The 23,055-nt window shown below is 40.8% G+C and overlaps 1 protein-coding gene across 1 annotated transcript in view; it reads right to left on the bottom strand.

The window, feature by feature from the left end:
* Nucleotides 1–23,055, bottom strand: part of tg (thyroglobulin) — a 367,649-nt gene that overhangs the window by 343,071 nt on the left and 1,523 nt on the right. The window contains exons 2-8 of the mRNA XM_087985879.1: nucleotides 19,984–20,089; nucleotides 17,455–17,552; nucleotides 16,437–16,640; nucleotides 12,092–12,251; nucleotides 5,858–5,964; nucleotides 3,810–3,953; nucleotides 1,573–1,758 (exon numbers count right to left, since the gene is read on the bottom strand). Coding sequence (XP_087842005.1) covers nucleotides 1,573–1,758; nucleotides 3,810–3,953; nucleotides 5,858–5,964; nucleotides 12,092–12,251; nucleotides 16,437–16,640; nucleotides 17,455–17,552; nucleotides 19,984–20,089 — 1,005 coding nt within the window. The remainder of the gene's footprint in view (nucleotides 1–1,572; nucleotides 1,759–3,809; nucleotides 3,954–5,857; nucleotides 5,965–12,091; nucleotides 12,252–16,436; nucleotides 16,641–17,454; nucleotides 17,553–19,983; nucleotides 20,090–23,055) is intronic.

Below are 23,055 nucleotides of genomic sequence, written 5' to 3'. Positions count from 1 at the left end.
CTAGAACAAGTTCAGAAAAGTATAACTATCACTATTTCTACATATTTTGAACTCTAGAATATAAGCCACCAGGTCCTGAGAATTTGGTGGCTTTTAGATCTTTAAATTTCTCTTTCACTGCTAATATTAAATACATTAAGTGTCTCATTCCCATTTGACTTTTGGTTACCCTATTTCTTGTATTCAATTTGCATAATTTCCTCATTCCCCATTATAATTTCTCATTGATAGCTCTAAAGGACTTTATTTTCCTCCAGTTACTCTCCAATTTATGTAAAATCAATCATAACTCTAAGATTATGTTCTATTCTTCTTATTTCCCTCATTAATAAAAATTATTTTCTCCACATTCACATTGTGCAAAATTGGGCTGTTGCTGCTCAAAGAGTCAAAATCAAATCATTCAATGGTTTGTAAGTACTGTGAAATGGTTCATTGTGTTCATATATATGCTCACATCATGAAAAACATTTTTTGGGGATATGTTGCAAACAGTTGAGCGGAAATGTAACAATCTCCTTTTTTTTTTACAAGATCTCAAGACAGAAATAAATAAAACATGATGTGGCCCAACCTATCGCATTCACCCCAAAAGATCCTCTTGTACCCTTCAGAATCTGCTTCAACCAAAGTTAGGCAATTACACAGTCCTTCACATTTACTAGCTTGCTCAGAAATCCATATCACAAGTTGATCACAATGTGAAGCTAATTTTACCAAGTCCCAGAATCTCAAAAGATCTCTTGTCCATTGGAATCTACACACCAACACAGACTCCCCTTCTGACACTTGCACCCAGCCCATAGCAGAAAACCAAAGGTCACTGCCCATGCGTTTCCAACGTTCAATGCCTTACACAAGATCTCACAAAATTTGAACAAAATTTGGGAAATAAATCTAACTTTAAAGGTCAGAAACATGACTTTCATTATTTTTGAACTTAAGCTGTCCAGTTCAAACATCAGTGTTTAATCTAAAGTTGTGTTCTGTTTTTGGTTTATCAGAAACTTCAGATGTACTTTTAAGTTAAGAATATGACCTGAGAAGGCACAGAATGAGGATAGTTTTGTAGCAAGAGTTTATCACAGTTTAGTATCTGGTAGCAAAGCAATGTTAATATAATTGTGGTGGCACAAACATTTATTGCTACTGGGCCAACTGGGCCAGAATGTATCAATAGTTGAGAGTCACACGAAATGGAATTATATCTTCTGGGCAAATGCATTCCAAATTATGAGACCTTTTACAGGGTAAATAAAGAGAACTTGTTTCCAACTTGCAATTAGCCTAGATATACTTGGCAAAAGAACCAATGGCCATTGGGTAGTAGAAGAAGGTGGAGGAGATGAGTTAAATTCTTTTATGCAGAAAATTGTTATGAACCAGAATCCATTTTCTGAACATGTAGTACAAACAGATTTCAATGGAAACTGGATATATGTTTGAAAAGGAAATAAAAAAGAAAACCTGGGAAACAAAGGAAACATCATGAGCCACTGGAATTATGGAAATTGTGTGAGCATTGTATTATAAATTGGCTAGTGATAGGTGAAAGAACCAATAAATACTCACTGCAGTCAGGCACACTCCCCTGTTGCCTTGTTCCAAAGATCTCTTGTCCATTGGAATCTACACACCAACACAGACTCCCCTTCTGACACTGGACTGGGAGATAGTTTCCACTGTTATCACAGGAGGGGGTGAAGACATTACCAAACGAGGAAGCTGTGAACCTCTCAATTTCACATTTTGTCGGGCCTGTAACGAAAGGTAAAGCTCACTAGCAAAATGTTATGTTTTGATGTGTATTTCCTCTTCTTTCCCTTGATGCTTTTGATGCTTTGTTTTTGTGTCAGGATACTCTTGTAGTTGAACACGTGTTCTGCACTTCCCATTTGAAGAACTTTCACTTGCCTGTGCAGAATTCACAGGATGTTCAGGAATGAACAAAGCGTAACCTTGAGTTTATATCAGCTAATGGTTTTACCACGTACCCAGACATGATCCTGCTTTTGCAAGGTTACAGAATAAGGAAATTTGAGCCAAAAACAATATTTTAGCCTTCCAAATTATTAGCAAGGAGGTTGGATACATACTAGGCCAGGTATAAGCTGCCCCTTAGTTTGATGCTTTTCATTGTCAGTGGCATTTGTCCAGGTGAACATTAAGTATAATGGTTTTTAACTTAGGTTCCTACATTGTTGTCATATTCTCACTTGCCACATGCTGAGCTCACACAGTACAATGTGGTGCCAACAGGAAGGCTCCCCCTCCACTTGAATTAGGAGCTGGGAGCAGCAGTGAGGAGCACTCATTCCAATTGCTGTTGAAAAGAATATCAGGTTCAATCCAATAGTCTGTTACACTTTGGCAGCCACTCCATGTGGGCCATGGAATTGGAGCCCATACAAGGTCCAACACTGGGGACAGAGTCGAGAGTATGGTGCTGGAAAAGCACAGCAGGTCAGGCAACATCCAAAGAGCAGGAGAATCGATGTTTCGGGCATAAGCCCTTCATCAGGACTTATGCCCGAAACGTCGACTGTCCTGCTCATCAGATGCAACATGACCTGCTGTGCTTTTCCAGCACCACACTCCAGACGCTGATCTCCAGAATCTGCAATCCTCACTTTCTACCATATACTTTGGGGATGGCTCGGTCTTTACCATTTGTGTGTGGGATTTGCCCCTAATCAATCCAAAAAACAGTTATGCAGACATTTCTGTGTTCATAGTCCAGAGACTGACAGGCAAACAGTGTCGAACAAATCCTTCCACTGTATCTTGGGAGATTGAGGGGTGATATTATAAAGGTTTATAAAGTAATGAGCTGCATAGACAGGATGAATGGCAGGTGTCTTTTCCTTAGGGTGGGGGAATTTCAAAACTAGGGGGCATACTTATAAGAGAGGTGAAAGATTTTAAAAAGGACATGGGGGGCAACTTTTTTGCACAGAGAGTGTTTTGTGTGTGGAATGAACTTTCAGAGGAAGTGGTGGATGCAGGTACAGTGACAATGTTAAAAAGACATTTGAATATGTACATGAATAAGAAATGTTTCGACGGATATGGGCAAGGAGTATGCAGGTGGGACTAGTTTAGTTGAGGATTGTGGTCGGCATGGACTGTTTGGACTGTACTATATGAATCTATGACTCTATAAATGTTTAAAACAATATCAGATTCCCGTCCCCTCCATCCCTCGTACCTATCTCCCCTCCCCCACCCCCTGCCTCTCGGTCCCAGTCCTTCCTTCCCAATCTCCAAGTCCCTTTCATCACCACTTGGACATGGCTTCCCATTCCTGCATCATCAATTTTTCAGCATTTTGAAATGCTTTACAAAACAGCACGGAGGTATTGTCTCCAGTGGAAGAATTGTAGATGTTCAAGATAAAATATAAATGTGGTTCTGTACAGTAAGAGAACACACTCTGTTAATAGCTCTGTCCAACAGGGGGAGAAAAGAACAAGACTCATTGGAACAAGAAGAGCCCTGAGGTGTCATCAAACCTCAAATATGCCTTAAAATTGCAGGATTATACATTCCCTGCAGACACTGGGATTGGAAAGGAAGCAATCATAACTGCAGTTCAAATTTTATGCTGAATTACAAACGTTTTGGTGTAACTCAACACCCACAAAAGAATGGACAGCATTTAACCAAATCTATTTTGACATAAAGTTCGTATAGCCAGGGTACAGAAGATGTCACTGGTTAAAACAGGGGTTCAGAGGTGGAAGCTGATGGTTAACCTGGTGATATACCGTTAGTCAACGTCAGGATGAATCTTCTCTGCGAGCACTTACATCTAAATCTGCCGGTGATCAGCAGTCGCACGGCGAGGAATCTCCTCTGCAGAATGCGATAATTGCCAGTGTCTGTGAACGAGTGCCCATTCTGCGAAGCATTGAAGATGGTATCATAGATTTCATCCAATAACAACTCCAGACCTGACAAAGAAAACAGTAAAACTAATAAGAGCAGGCAGGATTAGGATCTGGATAGCAAAATACTCACTCTCCCTGAGCAGTAAGGGTTCTGGAAATAAAAGCCATCAGAAGAGTCACTGGATTCGAAATGTTAACTCTCTTTCTATCATCATAGATGCTGCCAGAGCAGCTGATTGTCTCCTTCTGTTTCTATTTCAGACTTACAGCATCTGCAGAATTTCACTTTTGCTCTTTACAGGTGTTCTGGAGAAATTAAAGTGCTTGCCGTGGGGTTGATCAACGAGAAGAGGCCTTTTAGACCAAGAGTCTCTATTCTGCACAGATAAATTGGATAGCATTCCATGAAAAATAAATCCTGCAACACTTCACTTAACCAGCCTGTGCTAGTGTTTATACCAGGTACAATCTCCTTCCATTCTATCTATCTAATCTGAGCCTCTCAATATATTTTTCTCCTTTAGATAGGAGAAAGGAAAAGAGAGAACAATTAGCATTTATCGAGCTACCTGATACCTCCAAGCACTTCACAGCTGATGCAATACTAACCTGAGGTTGATTGAGGAATAAATATTGAGCAGAACATTGGGTACTTCTTCAAAATAATATCATCCAATTGATATGAGCCTATCCAGTAATAGGCTCCTGGTCATGGTGAAAACGATTGTTTAGGAAATCACTCATGCAACTCAAATCCCACAATCATTTTACGGAACCAGCTACTCACAAATACTGAGCAGTGTTTTTATTTTCAGCTTCATTTTTCTTTTGGATAGTTGACAACGTTGCAAGTCCCAACTAGTTTATACACTATTTTTCAGCAAAATCATGCCTTTCGACAATCCCAAAGGTTGCCTTACCTTACCCAAACATTACATCTGCCAAACATGTCCTGAGACCAGATCTAAAAGGATACTTAACTTCTCTGAAAGGTGAGAAATAAAAAATATTCCTCCAGCTCTCACCCCAATGTCCATCTCCCTCATTTTCATTCTCAGCGTAATTGGAATTTGAGAGCTTATTTTATGCTCCTTCCCTTGCACATTTCCGACTGCATTCCACACATTCAGTGCCTATCTCACAACTATGCCAACGGATACCCTCTGCACATCACACACAGCCTCACAGACCTGTACTTCAATTTAAACTCTACTCCCAACATGTTTTTATCACAATTGCAATTGGCCCAAATCAAGATTAATGTGGAAGCCTGAGAAAGCAGTAGAAGTTCTAACCAAAGAAGTTGCCAAGGACAGGGGTAGGAGGTGGTTGTTTACATATGTACCTTGCCGTTAAAAGAGGCAGTTATGACAGGATTGCTACTGGAACAGGGTGTTAATTCAATTGCTCCACTGACAAAAACATAGGGTTGAAATGTTGTCTTTGGCTAGATTCTGTATTAATGAGAAGGGAAATTCAGGCAGATCCACAAGCATATGTTTTACACGATGCAAAGGTTGAACATCCCGTGGACTAGCTTTGGGAATACAGCTATCCCCCAAAGCATGGCACTACATGGCATAAAGTGACATCCTCCCCGTTCTGCTGAGTGGCAGTTTGGTTAAAAAGACAATCCTTGGGTTGTGTACAGTCAGAGCAACACTCGGTCAAAACGGTTAGCCTTGGGACAGGAAGAGACGGCAGTGGTAATGGAGGGAGGGGTGGAAACACTCAGTGTTGACTACTGTTTCTGTGAGCCAGTGTGCAAAGTGTGGGCGTGTGAAAGTTGACTAAAACATGCTGGCTCACCACAGCGGTTGAACACTGACTCAGCTTCTACATGAAGAAGGGCCATGTTATTCTTGACAGCGGCCATGCTTGTGGAGCTGGGCACCAGTGGGGAAGAAGGGGGATGAGACTTAGGGAAAATAAGACTCGTGTTTTAACAGCCTGACATGATCACTCACCCGTGGCCTGAAGTTCCCGTCCCAAACTGTCAGCACAATAACAGTAAGCAGAAACATTGGCAAAACTTCTCCTGAAGGCACTGAATGTGTGGAATGCAGCCGGAAATCTGCAAGGGTAGGAGCATAAAATAAGCTGTCAAATTCCAATTACACTGAGAATGAACATACAAGTCAGAAATTCATACTTTGTATCTATATTTTATATTTAGATATTTCTTTGTTCTGGTACATCATACTTAGAGTACTCTCCAAAAAAACAAAGATGGTCATAATTTGGATCTCCTCTGCAATTCTAAATCTAACCAATTGCATCCTCACTTCCATTCTCTCCTCCCAAATGTATTCAATATGACTGGAGGAAATGTTATGGTATTGACAGTCAATTAATACAAAAACAAATCTTCACGAGTTTTGAGAAGATTTGTAGCTCAAGTTGAGGTTCTGGATGTCCTAGGACAAGCCAAACAGGGACACACACAAGTCTAGAAGCATGGCATTCCAACCAGAACTCTAACTATAACACCCCTCGAGTTAGACACCATCTACCACCCCCTGAGAAAAAGAACTGGAAATGACGTCACCACAGGAAATGACATCACCGAGCCAAAGAAACCCAAATATATAATTAGAAAGCAGGATCATTTTCAGGCTTTCCAGCACTCGGCAAAGCTAAATCATGTCTGTGCTCACAATCTACTCATATATGTGGGATAGGACCTTTAGCCCAAAACAAGAGCTAGCACAGTGGGTCTTCACCTGGAGACCCACTGAAGATGTTGCCTAGTATAGTGACAAAACATCTGGAAATGATGCTCAACGAGCAAACCTACATCCATGAAAACAAACGGACACGTGAGCCGACAGGTGTGAATCTGCAGATTTGCAATGCAAGGGTGTTCTTCCTATTGGCCTCGCCAAACATTCATCCTCAATTACCATCACTGCATCACATCTGTTTATTGATTCTCCTGGTACAGTGGTAGCATCCCTACCTCTGAGCTCGGAGGCCCAGGTCGCAGCTGCTGCGAGGTGTGCATAACATCTCTGAACAGGTTGACTAAAAATATTGATTTAAATCATACTGTCCATGACTGTGTACAAATTGCTTCACGTTTCAACAGTGCACATACTTCAAAAGTAGTTCACTGGCTTTGAGACACTTCAAGCTGGTGAGCAGCACTTCAGAGACATCTGTTGTTTTCCTTCAAATCATTTCCAGGCTTTCCAGCACTGAAAGTGTAGCCTCCACTGCAATGTAGAAATTGCAGCAGCAGATTGATGCACAGCAAGATCCCACAATCCACAAAGCAATAATAGTTAGATCACAATGTGAAGGTGCCGGTGTTGGAACGGGGTGGATAAAGTTGGGACTCAAATGCCACCTGGTGTTGTGTAACTTCTGACTTGGTTAGATTATGTTACAGGCTTTGATTGAGGGACAAATGCTGCCCTGACACTGAAAGGCTTCTCTTACATCTCTTCAAATATTTCAGAGAGGTCAGACATTGCACAAACTCTCTCTCTGCTCTGTGCTAGTTTAGATTATGTGATTAGGTAATGGTGCTACCACTTAGCCCAGGCTTACATCCACAAGCAAACATGATTAGAAGTAAGGAAAGATCACAGGCACATCAAATCCAAAGCATAATGATACTCCTGTCATTGTTCACCCACTGTATGAACACACAATCTCTGTGGGCAAAAGATGACCCTGCAGTAAAATAAAGAAAAGGTAAGATTGTCCTGGTCAAGTCGCTAAGGACATCAAGTTGTTAAGGGGACAATGATGATCCATAATTGTTCTCCATCCCAACTGGTGAGGAATTCAATTCTTACTATGTCAAATGACCTACTGTCCTGTGAAATTCCCTTTTGAAAGATGAGAAGACATGTTAACCCATCACATGGTTCAACACATTGTTTCAGAAATAACGTTTCCAACTTGCCCATGACTCAACGAGTAAACCTACCACATAGTGCTGTTCTTGATTCAAAATGCCAGTACTAATCTCAGTTAGGGCAGTGCTGGAGATCACTGGTTTAGGGAGGACTAAACAACCACGTTTACTCATGTAATGTTTAACATTGCATCACAGTAGTTTTGTCAAATAAATCTGATACTGAGCCACACAAGTAGCTACAAGGTTAATGATCAAAACCTTTTCAAAACTACAGAATGTGACCTGTGGATCGGTGCTGGGTCCACTGCTGTTCGCCATTTATATAAATGATTTGGATGTGAACATAGGAAGTATGGTTAGAAAGTTTGCAGGTGACACCAAAATTGGAGGTGTAGTAGATAGCAAAGAAAGTTACCTCAGTGTGCAACCGGATCTTGCTCAAGTGGGCCAGTGGGTCAAGGAGAGTGGTGGATGGAGTTTAATTTAGATAAATGTGAGATGCTGTATTTTGAAAAAGCAAATCAGGGCAGGATTGCCCTGATGTTAAGGGCTGAAAAATGTGTTGCTGGAAAAGGTCAGCAGGTCAGGCAGCATCCAAGGAGCAGGAGAATCGATGTTTCGGGCATAAGCCCTTTTTCAGCTCTGATCCCGAGCATCTGCAGTCCTCACTTTCTCCTCCTTAATGGTAAGGTCCTGGAAGTTTTGCTGAACAAAGAGACCTTGGAGTGCAGTTGCATAGTTCCTTGAAAGTGGTTGTCAGGTAGTCCTAGGATTGTGAAGAAAGCATTTAGTATGCTTGCCTTTATTGGCCAGTTCATTGAGTGCTGATATTTAATATCTGTCCAGAAGAGACTTGCCTTCTATTGCAATGTTCCCCATATCACTACTGCCACCCCCAGGCCACACACAGATATCTCCATGGTCAAACAAATCATCAACACCAACAAAAGGGCTCAGGTAGTAGAAGGAATGTCCACTCAGCCATATCATTGGTTCCTAACTCTGCATGGTCAAAACAGGAAAGGATACAATGTTCCAGTTCAACATTTTGATGTGTTTTATTGCATCCTTTCTGTTAGAAAGTGATTTATCCTTGAAGTACTTATCCACACCCATTACTCTCTTTAAGGAATCTACTCCTAGAGTTTAAGAGCAATATGAAATAGATATGAACTTCAGACAGACTGGTAACACAGCGGACCACGCATATATGTAAATATACATCCTCAGTGTAGTATATTGGACTGTTGGGGATCAATTATCATCATCCAGATTATACTGTGTTCATTTGATTAGTCTTGTTCTGCCAAAATGAATTGCACATCTCCCCCTTGTGGAGGGATGAATACCAGCAGTTGTAATTTTAACTTTGCAATGCAGTAGAGTCATAGAGTTATAGAGATGTACAGCATGGAAACAGACACTTTGGTCCAACTCGTCCATGCTGACCAGATATCCCAACCCAATCTAGTCCCACCTGTCAGCACCCGGCCCATATCCCTCCAAACCCTTCCTATTCATATACCCATCCAAATGCCTCTTAAATGTTGCAAGTGTACCAGCTTCTACCACTTCCTCTGGCAGCTCATTCCATGCACGTACCACCCTCTGCGTGAAAAAGTTGCCCCTTAGGTCCCTTTTAGATCTTTCCCCTATCACCCTAAACCTATGCCCTCTAGTTCTGGACTCCCTGCCCCCAGGGAAAAGACTTTGCCTATTTATCCTATCCATGCCCCTCATAATTCTGTAAACCTCTATAAGGTCTCCCTTCAGCCTCCGACACTCCAGGGAAAACAGCCCCAGCCTGTTCAGCCTCTCCCCATTGCTCAAATCCTCCAACCCTGGCAACATCCTTGTAACTCTTTTTCTGAACCCTTTCAGGTTTCACAACATCTTTCCGATAGGAAGGAGACCAGAATTGCACACAATATTCCAACAGTGGTCCAACCAATGTCCTGTACAGCCGCAACATGACCTCCCAACTCCTGTACTCAATACTCTGACCAATAAAATTACATTTGCTTCCTTTTTTTTCTTAACCAAAACCTCAATTTCTTTAGGCATCCAGCATTCCCTATACCTACCAGCCTTTTCTTTCACCCTAACAGAAATATGCTTTCTACTTTCGATATGTGTGGTAACAGCCCTAGCTCTAGGCTCAAGTTTCACTTCATGATTTGATGTCTGTGGAAAGTGTGCCTTAATGTTGTGAAACAGTTTGCTTGTCACTCCACAAGTTCTCCTGAAATGTTCACTACATGTAGGAAGAGTGGGAGGGTTTCCTGGTCAGCCAGAACTGTGTATGGTAGTTGCAGTGCAACAGCTTCCCCACAAAAGAGACTCTAAGAGGGACTACACACAACCTCCACTCCCAAGTGTGGTTTTGTAAAGGCCATTTTATCGAATAATAAAGCAGATAAACATTGTGACTGGTTATATCCTGTGCTTATTCTTCCAAAATTAATTGCACATCTCCCCCTGGTGGACGCATATGTAAGGGCGGTTGTAGTTTTCCCTCTGCCCTGATCTCCTTTAAGCAATAAATGCAGCTGTTATGGTATGTAAATAGCATTCCTACTTCTGAGCCAGAAGGTCTTGGTTCAACTCCTACCTCAAGATTGGATAGCCAAAGAAAGTGGGTACAGAGCTTGGGGTATCACACTTGTTTCCTAAACTCCACTCTCTCAAACTCTCACCTCCCTTTAAAACATACCTTATACCCACCTACTTGTGACTCATTGAAACTTCCTAGAAAGAAAGTGTGCACAGAGACTGTGGAATCAGAGTTTGGGTTACTATACTGTGGTAGAATAGCCTGACAACATTCATTCAAATGTTCTTTTGTTCCATTGAGAGATTGTGAAGCTAATTGGCAAAAAGTTGAAAAGAATCACACAGTGGATAATGTGAATGAGGAAATAATTACAAGAACAATTTGGGCTTTTAACAAGTATGGGATTGAAGTAAGGTAAGGAAGACTTAAGAAGTGATACATTTTATGCTTTGGCATTTAAGAGAAATAAAGGTTGTTCTGGTATAACACACATTTCATCAGCACAAATTGGCTATAATGTGATTGATAAATTGTGGACATTGTTTGGATAACACAAACTTTTTACTGAACAAGCATAGCGATTTTTTTATTAGCGATCCTCTACAGCGTGACTTTCTATAGCAGTTTTCCATAGTGTGATTTTCTGTAGCGTGAGGTTGCAGACCAACACAACTGTCGCGTTATAGCAGAATGACCTGTATCAAAATGAAGTTGGAGTAAGTCTTGCAGTAAGTCTTGATTCTGTCATAATGAGGATCAATTAAAGAAAGCCTAGAGCTCTCCTGGTCATAGTGCTGGTAAAATGCAAACATCAAAGACTGAAGAGAGATCATGGGTGACAGAGGATCAACTTATTAGACCACAGGTTTGAAGTATGCTAAAGGAACCAACAATCTCTCTATATTCTCAGCATATTAAAATAAAGTCTCATTCTACCATCTCTTATTCTGACTCTATCTTTCTCAGGAACCCTAAAACCTAGTATGCCTATTTTTTCTTCTTCTCATTATCTTCAAAGTTTCACAACTGACATCTCATCTTCATAATTGCTACTCATTGTTTTACACTGTTTCTCTTCAATACAATCAGCCTTCCAAAATCCCTCTACCAATGAGAAAGACACCAACCAACTCATCCCTGCTTAGCCCATCTGTTTCAGAAACCTTCATTCATGCCATGTTATTGTTGCTATTGCATGCAGGTCCATCTTGAAGGAGTTGATTGTCCGAGACTCACGTTTTTTAGGTAGGAAGTTTGATCTTTGTTCTGAAATCAAAAAATGCTGGACATCACATCACAGCAGTCAGGCAGCATTCATGGAGAGAAAGCAGGCTAACATTTCGAGTCTAGATGATTCTTCATCAGAGCTAAAGTGAGGTATGTTGATAGTGCAGAGCAAGTGATTGGCAGAACAATGGTGTCTCAACTGCCAGACTGGAAAGAACAGACTGTCCCACTGCGGTTGGGGTGGGTGCGGCGAGTGTGGTTGATGGAGGACATGGTGACAGAGAATGTAACAAGCGAAGCGAAAAGAAAGGGTAAGAATGAGTTCACAATCTGAAGGTGTTGAATTCAATATTGAGCCTAGAAGGCTGTAAAGTGTCTAGTTTGAACATAACGTGTTGTTCCTGTAGTTTTCACTGTGATTTGCTGGAGCACTGCAGCACACTGAGGACAGACAAGTGGGCATGTGAGCAGGATGCTGTGTTAAAATGGCTGGCTAAGGGAAGGTTGCCCTTGTGTCCTCATATTTCTGAAACATGATTCCCTCTTCCTTACCTGTTGAAGTTATTGAGTAAGTCGAAGATCATCATGTTGGTTGTGTTGATGAACCTACACTGGACAGGCAAGAACTTCCCACCTTTGGAACATTGAGGTGGGGACCTCACTCCATTGCCATGGAGAATTCGCCGATCTTGGACCTCGCAGCTTGTGGGACCTTTATTAATACAAAGTAACGTGAGTATGAAAATAAAGCCTTCATCAGAGTAATTCTAAGAGGCTTCCCTTCTCATTCGAAAGTTTGCTGGTGGAACTCTATCAGACCCTAATTTTCTGCTCACTGAAAGACAGGTTCCAGTAAATGGTGTGTTTTCAAAGATTTCACACTATATGAATCATATTATTCAAATTAAGAGGGATAGATACTGTGGATTAATTTAACACAAGAGCTCAGTCTACATGAGTGATTAGCCATTATCCGGAAGGGGCCATTTGCATCATTTGCTGTTAGAGAGAGAGAGAGAGAGAGACAGAGAGAAAGAGACAGATAAATAGAGGAACCTCGATTAACTGAACAACACGGGTGGCGAGTATTTTCTTTGGATAATCAAATATTCGGATAATGGAATGCTGGACAACACAGTTTAGCCAAGCATCAGGACCTTGCAATCTTGTTCGGATATTCTGAAATTCGGATAATTGAATGCCGAATAATACAAGGTCCATCTGTACATGCAGTGAGAGGTCACTGGGGGGCATCAATCCTCATAAAGCACGGACAGGTGTCCAGTGTCAGACAGGACTACCACACTGTTGACATTATGCACTCCTTAGCCGTTAAGACATCTGACTGTCACAAATTCAATCTGTGTGTATTGTGCACAAGTGTCATGAATCTTGGAATGAGCCCTGAACCCCTAACCTTCAAGTCCAGAAGTTTAAGCCTGGACCAGTTGAATTAGTATTGGTGTATCTTTGGGAGGGATTTGAGGCCCTAACTTCAGGATGAAATGGTGGTCAGGAGCCTGTAGCTTGTGGAAGTTAGACCAAAGGAGATCTTTACCCAGAGGTAGCCTCCAAGATCAAAGTCCAATTAAGGGAGAATTGGACATTGTTGAGACTTGGAGGAGGCTCAGCAGGCACCTCAATATGGAGCTGTCTTCAAAGATATAAGTTTAGAATTAAAATGAACAGAGTAGGCAAGTCCCTAGGATGGGAGGGAAAACATCTCTCGATAACTCATTGGGACTTCAGGCACTCTTTGGGGCTTGGAGGTTCCATCTCCAAAAGCTCTCCCAACATCTGGAGTAATTTCAGTAAAATCATAAAGTTGCCCAAATTGGGGCCTGAAACAGGCAAATTGCCTGTCTCTTATCAGCAGCCCAGCCAATCCTTTTGCCTGCCTAATTGTCAAAAACATGTTTTGATGGCATAGATGCAGCATGGCGTAGCTATTCTCAGTTCCCCTTTCCTCCAGACTTGCCACATTCTGTCCTTTGGATCTGGTGTAACAGGGGATTTTCCCATTTTCTAGACAGTAACCTGGAAGTGTTTGTATGACTGATAGCTTGAAGATCAACCTAAATAAATGATAACATATAAACATAGAGCCAAACAGCACAGAAACAGACCCTTTGGTCCAGCCAGTTCATGCTGAACATAATCCCAAGCTAAACTGGGCTCACCTGCCTGCTCCTGGCCCATATCCCTCCAAACTTTTCCATTCATGTACTTGTCCAAATGTCCTTTAAATATTGTAATTATATTCACATCCAAAACTTCCTCAGGAAGTTCATTCTACATGCATACCCCTCATGTATATTTTGAATCTCTCTCCACTCACCTTGAAAATCCCAACCTAGGGAAAAGACAACTCCCATTAACTCTGTCTATACCCTTCATTATTTTGTAACCTTCTATGTTTGCCTCTCAACCCCCTAAGTTCCAGTGAAAAAGGTCCCAGTCTTGTTTTATAACTCAAATCTTCCATACCTAGCAACACGCTGGTAAATCTCTTCTGAACCCTCTGTAGCTTAATAATATCTTTCCTATAACTGGGTGACCAGACCTGGACACAATATTCTAGAAGAGGCCTCATCAATGTTCTGTATAACCTTAACATAACTTCCCAAAGAAGCTTTGTAGCTTGAAATGATTTTTAATTGAAAACTAACACAGCACACATTTGCCTAAATCTCAAAGTGGATTTCACGTACCATCAACTTGGCATTTTTATCTCATTTCATGAATCCTCCCTGACTTCTTTGAACAATGTTATGATTGGACCCAGCTGGATTTGTTGACTACAGGATCCTTGATTGGTGATGTTAATCTAGGCCAGTCAGGAAGCCTTGGCTTATATAAACAGAAGGTTAAAATCTCCTCACTTCAGGGACTGACTCCGAGCTGGCTGGCTTCAGCCACTGTACCAAGGACAAGTAAATAAAGGGTGACTTGCCTCTGTGCAGATTCTTCAAACAAGATTAACAATTATTTCCAAATCGAAGTTTCTTTTATGAGATGGAGCTTGGATTCCCAATACAGCGCTTAAAATTTTATCACATGTCCTTCTCTCTCTAACTGCCCTAACCATATGCTCCTGGTACATCACCCTCATTGTTATCTGATTGGTCAGTTAAACAGCCTTGTTTATTTCCAATATTTTCACGAAGAGAACTGTCAAATAAAATTTTAAAAATCATTCTTTTTAAATCGCCTGATGATTTTTCTCTTGTATTGCTTGCAGCCATTCTAAGAAGATTAATCTTAAATATATGAAGAAACTAGAACCTCCTGGAAGATGATTCTGGATCAGATGTGTGCCATAAATCTGAGATTTATATGTTTGAGTTAGCCAAAGGTATTAAACAATACCAGGCAAAGGGAAGAATATGGAATGCTGTCAGAACTGGACTCAACAGACTAAATAGAGCAATATAGTCCTCCTACTCAAATTAACAAACTTTTTAAAAATCATATCATATACTACTGAAGTTTCATTCAACAATCAAAATATAACAATCAAAAAATCAAAATATAAGTCCCAATTGCTCTTGAAGATCAGCAAAATGTAATGCTTCCAAAAATCTAAAGAAGATATACTACTTAATTCCTGGGGATCCTCCAGCCCCATGTGGACCTCTCCTTGGATCTACCTGGCTGATACATATCCTGTTATGGCACTGATCTCCCCATTTCACAGGATGTGAACATTGATGACTAGGCCAGCATTTATTTCACATCTTTAATTACCCTTGAAAAGATGATGGTGAATCATCTTCTTCAGCTGTACAGTTCCTGGAGATGCTCTTAGGAAAGAGATTCCAGGATATCAGGCACTGATGACTGAACAGCGACTTTAATTGCAGGTCAGGATGGTGTTTAGCTCAGAGGGGAACTTACAGATAGTTGTGCTCCCATGCTTCTGCTTCCCTTATCTTTCTAGATGGCAGATTTGGAATGTACTGTCGAAGGGACCTTTGTAAGTTGCTGCTGTGTATCTTCGAGATGACACACGGTATGTTGGTGGTGAGAGGTGTGACTGTTTAAGGTTGTCGATATGGTGTCGATCAAGCAGATTGTTTTGTACTGTATAGCGTCAAACTTCTTGAACGTTGTTGGAGCTGCACCTACCCAGGCAAATTTGTACTCCAACAAATTCCTAACTTGTGCTTTGCAGATGGTGGACCAGCTCTGGGGAGTCAGGAGGTGAGTTACTCGCACAGTATTACTACCCCCTTGACACACCTGCCCTTGTATTTCTTTGGCTGGTTCAGTTTGGTTTCTGGTCAACAGTAACCCTCAGGATGCTGACAGTGGGATGTCCATGTCCCATGAAGTGTGGAGATCAGTGCCACAACAGGATGTGTATCAGCTCAGTAAACCCAAAGAAAGGTCTATTTTCAGCAATTGTAGCACCATCAGACATCAAGGGAAAATGATTAAATTCTTTTTGTTGAAGATTGGTCTTTGCCTGGCATTTATGTAAATTACTTGCTACTAATCAACGTAAGCCTGGATATTTTCCAGTTCTTGTTGCTTTTGAACATGGGCTGTATTTGAGGAGTTGCAAATGGTGCTGAACATTGTGCAATCATCAGTGATGTTGCACTTCTAATGTTACGATGGAGGGAAGGTAATTAATGGAGTAGCTGAAGATGGTTGGGCTTAGGACACTACCGTGAGGAATGCCTGTGGTTTATGTTCTGGGAATGAGGTGATGAACTTCCAACAAACATAATTATCTTTGTGCTAGGGGTAACTTCAACCAGTGGGGAGGTCTCCTTCTGATTTCTCTTGGCTTCTGTTTTGCGTGAGCTCCTTCATGCGTTACACAGTTTTAATCTCTCCGCCATTCATATAATCAAATCCCTTTGATTTGAAAGAAAATATGGAGACTCACATTGCAGTGGCCGTTTGTCCTGACGTGTTCCATAGATTTCCATCCCATCACTGTCGACACACCAGCACTGTCGGGGGGCAGTGCTGCACTGCATAATCTCATAGTCCCCTGTTTCTGTGCATTGTGGGATATAGGAGGTACTGCTGCTATTCACATAACCACTTACCAGAACCTGCTGGCGATGGAGCTGGCAAAAGGATAAGCCTGCAGAGAAATCAAGAATGGGTAATATAGTAATTGAAGAGAAAATTGATACTGGAAGAAGTGAAAACTATGAAAGGTAAGAGTCACAATCATCACAATTGAGTTACAGACCAGAATTTAATTAATGGGTTCAAAGAATTTAGAACATAATAAAAGTGGTTAACTGGGATAGACTGTACATGGGAATCGAGTAGAATGTTTCAGGTGGTTTATCTATAGAGTAATGGCTAGCTGGGGTGTGACCTATAGGCTAGAATCTAATTGAAAGGCCTAGATAGTTTCAGAGAGTGGCTTACAGACTGAAATCTAATGGAGAGGTTTAGGCAATTTTAACATGGGACAACAATTACCTGGGAATGAGATATAATCTAGTGGGGTCATTAATCATTTATCATTGCTATTTGTCTCCATTTTAACTCCCTCAAAATGGCTGATGTCAGGGAGCTGGCCAGCCTCATAATTCTTGGGTCCTGTCCACCTCCATTCCTGAAGGCAGTGAGGCCTGAACTTTCAGCACCAAGTTTGCATAATCACCTGATTGCAGAGGTCTACAACAGTGTGGCAGTACAGAAATTGTCTTCACCTTGCTCAGCTTTATTTGCAGGGCTGTCCTCCCCACTGAACATTCTGTTCAAGAATATGAAAAAAGTCAACAAAGCTGATCCCTGTCAAGTTGTATAGAGGAATATAGAGCACAGTTTCAAAAGTGAGATGTTTAGAAATTAAGAATAAGTTAAAACACTATTGATTACGGTAAAGGGAAAACTAATTACTACTATTCTCTTGATTATTCTAGGTGCTTTCATGTACTCACAGGCAGTTGGTGATGTAGTTTGATTGCTACCTAACACTGCATCCCCCTTGTTATTGACACACCAGCAGAATTGTCCATCTTTCGTGCACTGCACATTCCTGCATCAAGAACATGTTATCAAACAATGACATGTATTCAACATTACAATTGTCATGGAATAATGGACACAATAACTTCAGGGCAGAGTTTCACTATAGGGTGGCACGGTGGCTCAGTGGTTAGCACTGCTGCCTCACAACTCCAGGGTCCCAGGTTCGATTCCAGCCTTGGGCAACTGTTTGCACATTCTCCCCATGTCTGCGCGGGTTTCCTCCGGGTGCTCCGGTTTCCTCCCATAGTCCAAAGATGTGCAGGTTAGGTGAATTGGCCATACTAAATTGCCCATAGTGTTAGGTGCATTAGTCAGAGGGGAATGGGTCTGGGTGGGTTACCCTTCGGAGGGTCAGTGTAGGCTGGTTGGGCCGAAGGACCTGTTTCCACACTGTGGGTATTCTAATCTGAACCTAGTCTAACTGCAGCACAGATAACTGAATCTGGAGTAGAGGTGTTCAGATCCAGTTTGAGGATGCTTATTTCAAAGCTGGGAATTTTGAAGTCTCTCAAATCCAGACAGCAGGCATCTTTGATCGAGATGAGTAAGGCTTCACTTCAGAGGCAGAGGCCCACAGCTCACATTAGATTCATACTCCCTCATGTACCAGGATTCAATGGGGATCAAAGCAAGGATTTGAAAGGACAAATAGAGGGAAATAAACTACTTCCTTTGATGTGGAAATTCAGAATACAGGGCATAACTGTTAAATTAGCTCATCCATTCGATGGGGATATTCGGCAGTGCTATTTCAACTAATAGATAGTGAAAATCTTGAACTTCTTCCCAGATAAAACTATTACAGCCAGTTCCTTTGAAAGTTCTAAGACTGAGATTAAGTAATGGTTTGCACCAAGAGGATTACAGAATCAAATTTGGTAGCTGAAGTTAAGATGCTTTCTCTTTATATTACCGGCAAAGTAGTTATATATGGCAGTCAAGGTTAAAAGTCTATCCAACAGCTTTATTTGGCTGAGCATGGATGGTTGTGTTGCTAATAGGAAATGATCTCTCAAAACAATACTTCAATGCATTTAATGGTCTAACTTATAGATGGCCACAGAGATCATTTGAGCTATTCCTCATGTTCCACTTGGGAAGGTAAATGTCTTCACTTCCTCTGCATTGTCCTCAAACAGTGAAGATTGTCTTGATCTTTGATGGGCATGTTGAAGCCTTGGATCTCACCACTTGGCTCAGTTACCTGGTTGTGGTTGCTGATGTTTTCAGTCAACAGAGAGGTGTATCGTTCTCGGTATTCTGTGGGATGTGGTGTGCTTTCTAATGGGGTCAGTAGATTTTCCAGATGTGGATATCTACCAGGTTTGAGCAGCAGGAGGCATCAACCACCTTTATGTAGTCTTCCTGCTGAAAGAAGTTTGTGAACTTCAAAACTTGCAAACTAATTCTATCAAGGGTGAATGAATCCCAGGCTTTCAGTCCAAGCAGTGAAAAGCCATTAGAAAATGGTTTGGGTACTGATCAGACTGATTTGTGGGAACTGGTCAGATTGGACTTGTACAGTATTTTGTGGGCAGATTTTATCTGAGCATTTTTTTGAAACTTTCTTGAGGAGATGGCAGTGTTGAAGCTGTACCAGAACAGCTGGGCCAGAAGTCTGCCTGGTTCTGCAGCACTGGCATTCAGCAGTGTAGCTGGGACATTATTGAGGCCTATAGCTTATACTGTCTGCAGAGCAATCAGCCATCTCTTGGTATCATATAGAATTAGTTAGATCATCCAAAGTCCATTCAGGTGGTGACATCATGAGGGAGCAGAGATAGTGTACTTCTTTTGCCCTCTCTATGACCCTGGGGAAGGGAATGCTCAAGGATCCTCTTCTCCCATTAATTTTTTACATTATTCACCACCATTCACAATTAGACATGGCAGGACCCTAGGTGCTTAATCTAATCCATTGATTGTAGAATTGTGTAGTCCTGTCTACAACATGCTGCTTCTGTTGCTTAATATGCTTATTAAAAATCTTTATTTTCACATATTCCCACATCACTAAATATTTATTAACATTTTCTGTGTATTTCTTCTACCGTACCTTTTTTTCTGCGTTCACTAAAAGCAAACTCTTGTCACAGCCAAAATTGACTTTAATGGCTCTCACTTGCTCCTTTGCTATCATTTTAATCCTCATACAAAAGTTAACCACTGATGTTTCTTTCCCCAGTTAAGATATTTTCTAATCAAGATGTTTGAAAATATTATGCCAACCTGTGGATGAACCTATGCCTCCTGCCTCAGAGGTAAGGACACTGCCACTACACCACATGTGCCCTCTCTACTCAGCCAATCATCAGTTCTGATAATGGACAGGGATTCAACACAATTAACCCAAGCATGCAAATTCCATTTCCAATGTCTCTTTCCACACAAGCTCATATGTTGGAAATAAACCAGATAAAATCCATGGGTTATCTTACCTGTACTTGCCCTCTGGAGTACACTGGGGAATGTAATTGTCAATTGTCTGGGAGGCTGCTCTGTTCAGTTCACAGGAGGTCAGATGCTGAGATTCACGTTTGTACTCTAAATTGCAATACATTTAAGAATCAACTCAAAAATAAAGGAGGAGTCCCCTGACAGGACATTGCAGATACATACTGATTTATATTGAACTAATCCTGGCAATAAATTGCCAATGGCATGCATTATGCAGAATAAATGCTGACATATGATATCTATTTATATATGCTTTTAAATTATTTAGTCTTGGGATGAGACCTTCACTGGCAAGGTCATGATTAATTGCCAAACTTTAGTTGGTCTTAGAAGATTTATCTCTGACTTTTGTTGTGAACATATATTTATATTTATGAATTATGTGAAAATCTGGAAGTGCTTGGACACTTTCTGAATTGAAAAGTGTTTTACACCATGTGGTTTCTGAGACAGGAAATCAAAAATTTAACCTGTGCCATTTAAAGAAAATCAAGTTACTTTCGAGAAAAGACAAGCAAAGGTTTTAGGGGAGCTAAGAGATTGGATTTATGACCCTTAATTGTTGGGAGATCTGGCTTTGAAAATACTGTCTCAGGGTGGGAGTGGGGAATGTGGTGACTCCATGCTGATAGTTGTTTTGCAACCCTTTCTGGACTTAGTTTATTTATTTTCATAAGTAGTCATATGGAAGAAAGCTCCCAGGAGGTGACAGTCTCTCTCCTCTCCTTATCTTAGCAGAAAGTTCTGGGAACCTGACAGTTTCCAAATATCAATATTTCTTCTAAACTTTGAAAAGCTGAACTAGGCCAATTTCTAAAGTCACCAATTCAGTTTGATTTCAATTGGAATTGAAGATCTTCCATCAGTTTGCAGCTGTCAACAATTTGATTTTGTTAAGAAGGAACCTGGCAGGCTGACAGAAGTCACCAAATATTATCACTTATTTTCAGACTCTTGTCCAAAGATGTGTTTTATTGTTTTGTCTTTTCCAAAGAAAAAAGTCCTGTTTGCAGAGATAGTCATATTTTGTAGTGTGTGAGTGTGACAGTGTTTGTGAATAAGAGGATAAGGTTCCAGTTACAGTAATGTCCCCTATATCCTGCACAGGCAGGGAATTGGGTGATAGTTGAGGTGGAGAGAGGTTGGAGGGGAGGGGAGGGGTTTCAATTTAGCTAAACCTGCCAGCTTATAGAAATACTAATTGCTGCTGAGAACTCAACTCCTCACTACCACAAGATAAATGTGCATTTTAAAAGAAGGGGCCAGGACAACTCATAAATACCATGATAGTGATTTATCCAAAAAGTAAGCCTTGAATTATCTTTAATAAAATGTCTGATCTAATATTCCTTTCTAATAGCTATTACAAGTAAATAATGCAGTCATAGAATCCTACAGTGTGGAAGCAGGCCATTTGGCCTATTGAGTCCACACTGACCCTCTGAAGAGCATCCCACCCAGACCCAAAATTTCCCATGGCCAATCCACCTATGGGTATACTATGGGCAACTTAGCATGGCCAATCAACATAATCTGCACATCTTTGGAATGTGGGAGGAAACTGGAGCACATAGAGGAAACCCACACAGACAACACACAAACTTCACATAGACAGTGATCTGAGGGTGAATTGAACCCAGGTCACTGATGCTGTGAGATAGCAGTGTGAACCACTGAGCTATAATGCCACATACTTGCATTGGGATAATGGGGATTTCATTTTAGGCATTGTTTAGGTATTAACCAATGTTTGTCATCTGTTTTAATTAAAACTTTTTGTTATATAATGAACAGATTATTGTATGTTCGTGAAAGAAGTCTGGTGAAAGTCTGTTTTTGTCCAAATGGTATACAAAAGAGAACAAAATGTCCATTTTGGTGATAAAATCAACACATTTATATGAGCAGTGAGACTGGTAAAGTAACAGGTCTTACTTATCAGTTTACCTCTCCCATCACAGATGAAGCACTTTGTTTTGAATGACTGATAGATTTCTGTTATATACTAAGTCACATTAGAGAATAATGAAGAGTCAATCCTGTTGATAAAGCACTTAGACTCCTAGTTTGACCAGCTGAAGGAACGGTGATTAGTTTCCTCTTCAAAAGGGCATTCGTGAATCAGCTAAGTTTTCTTTTTAGCAAATATCCAATTTCATAGTCACTTTTATTAATAACTAAATTGGTTTTGAAATTACACACTATGATGTCAGTTTTTGAGTCTCCATTCTCTTAATTGCTGGTTTAGTATCGTGATGCTACCAGGCTCGTTTCTAAAGTTCTTCTATAATGTGATAGTTGCGTTCTTGTGCAACTTGTGTTATAGAAAAATATTGGCGATGTAATCATGTTACAGCCAACACATATTTTAAAAGTTCGCACTTTAGAAATAGTGTCCTCAGTTCATCAATTGAGTTATAGCGAATTTGCGTTAATGAAATGCATGTTTTAGCAGAATGACCTGCATAGAAATGTATTCACAGACATACCTCTTTGCAACCTTATTGTTTACATTGGTTTTTAATGACTTTCTCGATATTTCAGCATGAAAGCACAGAAACATAGAAAATAGGAGCAGGATTAGACCATTTGACCCTTCAAGCCTGCTCCACCATTCAATATGATTATGGCTGATCATCCCACTCAGTACCTTGTTCCTACTTTCTCCCCATACCCTTTGACCCTTTTAGTCCTGAGAACTATATCTAACTCGTTCTTGAAAACATTAAATATTTTAGCCTCAACTGCTTTCTGTGGCAAAGAATTCCACAAGCTCCATACTTGCTGAGTGAAGATATTCTTCTCATCTCAGTCCTAAATGCCCTACCATGTGTCCTTAGACTGGGTTTGATTCTGATCTCCCCAGTCATCAGGAACATCTTTCCTGTGTTTATCCTGTCAATTCCTGTTAGAATTTCATAGGTTTCTATGATTGCCGCCCTGCTCTGCAACCTCCCCCCCCCCAACCCAATCATCTAAACTACAGTGAATATTGAACTAAACAATCAGTCTGTCTTCATACGTCCCTCCTGCTACGCCAGGAATCAGTCTAG

The sequence above is a fragment of the Chiloscyllium plagiosum genome, unplaced genomic scaffold, assembly GCF_037043375.1.
Source record: "Chiloscyllium plagiosum isolate Xiang-an unplaced genomic scaffold, Cpla_swu_hap1 HiC_scaffold_4, whole genome shotgun sequence".
NCBI classification, from domain to species: domain Eukaryota; kingdom Metazoa; phylum Chordata; class Chondrichthyes; order Orectolobiformes; family Hemiscylliidae; genus Chiloscyllium; species Chiloscyllium plagiosum.
The sequence above is the reverse complement of the archived record's forward strand: the minus strand, read 5'-3'. Positions and strand labels throughout refer to the sequence as shown.